This window comes from Salmo trutta, chromosome 29 (assembly GCF_901001165.1).
Source record: "Salmo trutta chromosome 29, fSalTru1.1, whole genome shotgun sequence".
NCBI classification, from domain to species: domain Eukaryota; kingdom Metazoa; phylum Chordata; class Actinopteri; order Salmoniformes; family Salmonidae; genus Salmo; species Salmo trutta.
This window is the reverse complement of record NC_042985.1, coordinates 1,042,600-1,048,630: the sequence shown is the minus strand read 5'-3', so window position 1 is coordinate 1,048,630 and position 6,031 is coordinate 1,042,600. Positions and strand designations below refer to the sequence as shown.

Sequence of the window (6,031 nt, the reverse complement as noted above, 5' to 3'; positions counted from 1 at the left end):
CTGATCAGAGAACCATGGAGATAGACAGTCTGATAACTGATCAGAGAACCATGGAGATAGACAGTCTGATAACTGATCAGAGAACCATGGAGATAGACAGTCTGATAACTGATCAGAGAACCATGGAGATAGACAGTCTGATAACTGATCAGAGAACCATGGAGATAGACAGTCTGATAACTGATCAGAGAACCATGGAGATAGACAGTCTGATAACTGATCAGAGAACCATGGAGATAGACAGTCTGATAACTGATCAGAGAACCATGGAGAGAGACAGTCTGATAACTGATCAGAGAACCATGGAGAGAGACAGTCTGATAACTGATCAGAGAACCATGGAGATAGACAGTCTGATAACTGATCAGAGAACCATGGAGATAGACAGTCTGATAACTGATCAGAGAACCATGGAGATAGACAGTCTGATAACTGATCAGAGAACCATGGAGATAGACACAACCTGATAACTCATCTCCCTTTCATTCATTTGTCAACCATAATGATTTCTTTATTTATTGTTTATTTTTTGACTTGTACAATCAGGCTGCAATAGCCTTTATACTGCACAAATATACAGCATGGAGCGTTGTGTAGTGTCTATGTCTAGAATATCCCAGCAGGCCGATTGGATAGCCAACACTGGAGAAGTGAGTGGTCACTTGGGATAGGATAGTGAAGTGGCCAACCAGTGGAGCCGGTGTGCCCCTCATCACCAGATCAAAGGACTAATTGACCCTTTGACACTCAACAGGGGAGTGGACAGACAGGACAAATGACAGATCTGTCTTTCTGCAGCAGTTCATTTCCTCCAGATGGATATAGTCTGTAACCTATATTTGGAGTATGAAATTTAGATTTGTTGACATTTTTACTGTCAAAAACTTCGTTTCCCCCGAATTAAGCACATTTATATCGACTCGGTTTGCATCTAAATTTAACAAATTCGCAAATAATAGGCAGCCTTTTCGTTTGCAGTAACACATTTCCATGAATATCATGATCATTTATAGTGCAGTACAAAATCGCCAAAATCGAATAAATTGATCAAATAAAACAATGATTTGCTCATTTAAAGTACTGACTTCATAGGCCATCAATGTGTGGTCCTAACATTCAATACAATGTGGTGAGAGAAAAAAAAACACGGTTAACGCTCTGCTCCAAAATATATTTGATCTGACTTTATCAAGTCATTATTGAACTATATCAGTGAGTGGTTGTGTTTTGGCCTGAGCCTGCCTTTCTCCACGGGGTAAGAACGTCGCCTCTTCACCGCGATCTAAACCCGTCCGTCTGGTGGTGGAACTGACGGATTGACTAACGGAACATCTTGCGCTCCCATTCGAACAGTGGTGAGTCAATCCCTGTGTTAAATTAAAAGCGAAACCATGAAAGTTGTTGGCCTGTATAAACCAAAGGGAATATCAATGATTCATGGAAAATCACTTTTGTTTCTTGTGTGTAACGGGAATCCACAAAAAAAAATGCAAACCCTTAGAAATTATCAGGTTTAGGGAAAGATAAATGAAAGCCCATCTAGTGTGTATTTAAGTAATGTTCAAAACGGAAAAATATGATTAAATTCAAACTGCTTAAATCCATGTGGTCTGACCACCTCAATCACATATTAACTGTACACTATTTGACAATGATTAGGCTACTCAACATTTATCAACTAGGATAATTCCCCCAAAATAAAACCATGTCTATTTCATAATGTCTTGCACATAATAACTATATTCATATCAGAAAGCACAACAGAATAAAAATATACACGTCGATTTTAAATTGTTCGAATGTTTTAACAAACAGTCACCTGACACTCCCTTCAGGCCTTCGCTCATTGGTCATCTCAGATAACGGTCCGGGTAAAGACATGCCCACTGGGGCATCAGGCCTCTTTATATGCAGCCCAGAGCCCTGGTTGTGATCAAGCCACCAAGGGCAACCTCAGACTTCAGCTGCTAAAACCACACTGCGCCCCTGTACAGTAGTCGCTGCGCTTTACCGTGGAACACGTTTATTCGGAGTGCTTGGATAAAAACTTGCGCACTACAAATATTACCAAATAGAAGACAGCTGAAGTGATCTCCGTATAATCTCTTGGGATTTTGGCAGAACAGAAGAGTTACCATGGAGTTGCCGGATATTCCTTTCCCTATCACCTCTCCAGATGACTTCTACGACGACCCTTGCTTCAACACCAGCGACATGCATTTCTTTGAGGACCTGGACCCGAGACTCGTTCATGTGGGTCTCCTCAAGCCGGACGACCACCATCACAAAGAGGACGAGCACATCCGGGCACCGAGTGGGCACCACCAGGCCGGCAGGTGCCTCCTGTGGGCCTGCAAAGCCTGCAAGAGGAAGACCACCAATGCTGATCGCAGGAAAGCGGCTACCATGCGGGAAAGAAGGCGACTGAGCAAGGTGAACGACGCCTTCGAGACACTGAAGAGATGTACGTCCACTAACCCAAACCAGAGGCTGCCCAAAGTAGATATCCTGCGGAATGCCATCAGCTATATTGAGTCTCTCCAAGGCCTGCTTCGTGGGGCCGGACAGGAGGGCAACTATTACCCGGTGATGGATCACTATAGCGGGGACTCGGATGCGTCCAGTCCCCGCTCCAACTGCTCAGACGGAATGGTGAGAAACTGAACTGTCAAGAATTACGCAAGAATTACGCATGAATATTTTGATGATATACGAGTGTTTGGTTGACACAAACATTAGCTATTTTCAGTTTACTTATCGGTATCATTGCTCTCTTTTAGATGGATTTCAATGACCCGTCTTGTCCACCAAGACGGAGAAACAAGTATGATAGCATCTACTTCAACGAAACACCAAATGGCAAGTGTTATTTCCAAGTAATCAACAGTCATAAACAGCTTCAGAGCTACAGGTTACGATGACCAATTTGTCATAATTCCGGAGTCTGAAATGGAACACAACTACACGGTCAATGTTGAGTATATTTGACCCAGTATATAAAACCATTTAATTATGAATAAAAAACATTTTCGTTTTGCTATGATGTGGTCACTTTATCTTACTTTATTTGATTAGATTTGATGGTCATAATGTTCAAACTAATAGTAAAAACCTGCTACATGTAATAAAAACGTCATATTAATTGTCATATTTTATTTCCAGATTCCAGACACAAGAAGAACTCTGTTATTTCCAGTTTGGACTGCCTGTCAAACATCGTGGAGCGCATCACCACGGATACCTCTGCCTGTCCCGCTGTTCAGGACGGTTCCGAGGGTAGCAGCCCCTGTTCTCCCGGGGATGGTTCCATAGCGAGTGAGAACGGAGCCCCCGTCCCGTCCCCGATCAACTGCGTCCCCGCCTTGCATGACCCAAACACCATCTACCAGGTGTTGTGAAGTCGGGTCGGTGGACTTAATACAGTAATTGTACATTCTTCAAAACACAACTTATTCCTTATGGGGGAGAGAAAATACCAAAGACTTGCCAAGGTCGCTACAAGGCTACACACCAAAGAAGTTCCGATACCGGCTTTGAAAGACATTAAAAATAGCGGTGTCCAATATCTTAAAGAACCCTTGGTCTACATTGGATAATGTGTGTGTGTGTGTGTGTGTGTGTGTGAATGTATGTGTGTGAATGTATTTATATTGTAGTAGGCCTATGCTATTCTAAGATAGTACAAGTCTGAATTCATATGAACGGATACCATTCTATTTGTGATCGACATAATTTAATTAAGGGATTATATCTGTAGTATTATCATTTCCAGTTGGCAAGGAGGAAACGCCTGAGATAAATTAATCCGGAAAGTGAGGACCATTTTGTATATGTGTAAATAAGAGCTGCTTTGCAAAAACAAACTAAATAAACGAACGACACACAGGAAGTGTTTGTAATCATATTTAAAATTGCTCTTGGATTGTTGTGTCAGATTTTTAACTTTATATTTATAATATCAAGAACGGAGTGAATTACATTTTAATAAATATATATTTATATATAGATTGCATTTTCTATCATTATTTTTGCATGATTTTTGCATGATAATTTTCGAAATTACATACCACAGTGCACGTAATATTAGGTGTACTATTTCTAAAATGATTGATTCAGCCTCGTAATCATACGCTACATCCTTCTGATACCGAAATAACGGTATTTGAACACCACATTATCAGTAATATTGTTGAAAGAAAAAAAAGAACGCATTGATCAGCAACAGGTAGCCTGGCGGTTAACCCTCCTGCTGTGTTCCGGTCGAATTGGACCGATATACAAGTTTTCTCTCTGAAAAATGTAGTTCATTTAATCTGATTGTCATAAGGTTTCATGACTTTGTCCACACAGGGCATCTGAACACACAAAATACATTTTGATGATTTTCATAAAATTTTGATGATTTTCATAAAGTTTATTTAACTTTTGTACACCTGTGGTGTTCCCGGTCAAAAATGACAGGTCATTAGAAATGAATGGGTGAGACTACAATTAGTGTATAAAATTGAGTTCAGGCACATGCCCATTCATTAGATGGACACACTTCCTCTCCCAGACCCCCACATGCATGTTTGTTTGAACACACACACACACACACACACACACACACACACCTCACTCCCCTTCTTGGTTCCATGGCAACCCCCACGGGAACCTTTCCCCCAATAGAATCTTTCCCCCACGGGAACCACACCTGTTGGCATTCTAACAAACAATCGCAACATTATTTCAATAATATATAGAACTTTTCTCGCAGCTCTGGTATGGAAAGCTTTTTTGAGGCCTTGCTCACAATTCATTCTGTGGCAGGACAATGACCAAATGATATACTTACTGTATGTGAGGCTCTTGATCATATCGTTGATCATGGCACTGGTTAAACTTCGACACAAATGAGTCTGTGATAAATAGCACAATATGTTTCATCTGAGTATTTGTTATAGTCAAAATAATCCATACATTATGCTTTTTTAACTCAAAAACGAGTTGAGCGCAGGTCAATGAGGCCTACAGGCCATAAATAGCAAATAGAAGTCCAAAACTTGTAATGTTCACAAGAACTTAAGTTGATAAAAAGATCTAACACAACATTAGGTGATAATATATCTATTATTATGGATTTATAATCAGCTATAATGGGGCGGTCATTTTGGACCGGAAACACAGAATGAATTAACATGAAACGAACACAACAGGAGGGTTAAGAGCGTTGGACCAGAAACTGAAATACAGCTGGTTCAAACTCCGACATGGCGAGGCGACAAGGACAAAAAGTCGCTCTGCTAAATGAGCTTCTCATAAATGATTTAAATGTAACATTAAATGAAAGCTATCACATTTTGTGGAATTTTGAGAAGTTTCATAGATTCAAATATTTGTATTCGTTTTTATCGAATACATGATGACATTTTGCTAACGTGTATTTCCTCTTTGACATGTTTCGCTGTCAGGTCTATCGAATAAGCCTACTTAAAAATGCCATTAGTATTTTTACCATTTCAGGGGTAATTAAATCTAGGTTTATGATTTTACAGATAGCCTGCGGTGAGTGATCTTACAAATTCTCATAGAGAAATTATCAATAGGCTACATATTGATTTTGGATATCTGGATTTTAGAAAAAAATATATATTATTTGAAAATAAAATATCGAAATGGAAGACTTGTAAACCCACCTGAGTTAGGCTACTGTCGCTTCACAAGAGTAGGCCCACCTGAGTTAGGCTACTGTCGCTTCACAAGAGTAGGCCCACCTGAGTTAGGCTACTGTCGCTTCACAAGAGTAGGCCCACCTGAGTTAGGCCACTGTCGCTTCACAAGAGTAGGCCCACCTGAGTTAGGCTACTGTCGCTTCACAAGAGTAGGCCCACCTGAGTTAGGCTACTGTCGCTTCACAAGAGTAGGCCCACCTGAGTTAGGCTACTGTCGCTTCACAAGAGTAGGCCCACCCAAACTGCAATGCGCGATGTTAAAGTAAATAAGATGTGTATTATTGTGCTGAACAGTTAATAACACAACAGCAACACACACA

General features: G+C 40.5%; 1 protein-coding gene across 1 annotated transcript; it reads left to right on the top strand.

Annotated features, from left to right (window-relative positions):
* The first annotated feature begins 1,912 nt into the window (after positions 1-1,912).
* On the top strand, positions 1,913-3,911 carry LOC115166732 (myoblast determination protein 1 homolog 1). Its single transcript, XM_029720473.1, has 3 exons — positions 1,913-2,652; positions 2,781-2,859; positions 3,163-3,911. The coding sequence occupies exons 1-3, from the start codon at positions 2,137-2,139 to the stop codon at positions 3,396-3,398; spliced, it is 831 nt and encodes a 276-aa protein (XP_029576333.1). The 5' UTR covers positions 1,913-2,136; the 3' UTR covers positions 3,399-3,911.
* Positions 3,912-6,031: the final 2,120 nt, after the last annotated feature.

Coding starts and splice junctions, on each gene's coding strand:
- LOC115166732 (XM_029720473.1), top strand. CDS start 2,137: ATGGAGTTGCCGGATATTCCTTTCCCTATCACCTCTCCAGATGACTTC. Junction 2,653..2,780: donor CCAACTGCTCAGACGGAATG/GTGAGAAACTGA, acceptor GCTCTCTTTTAG/ATGGATTTCAATGACCCGTC. Junction 2,860..3,162: donor CTTCAACGAAACACCAAATG/GCAAGTGTTATT, acceptor TTTTATTTCCAG/ATTCCAGACACAAGAAGAAC.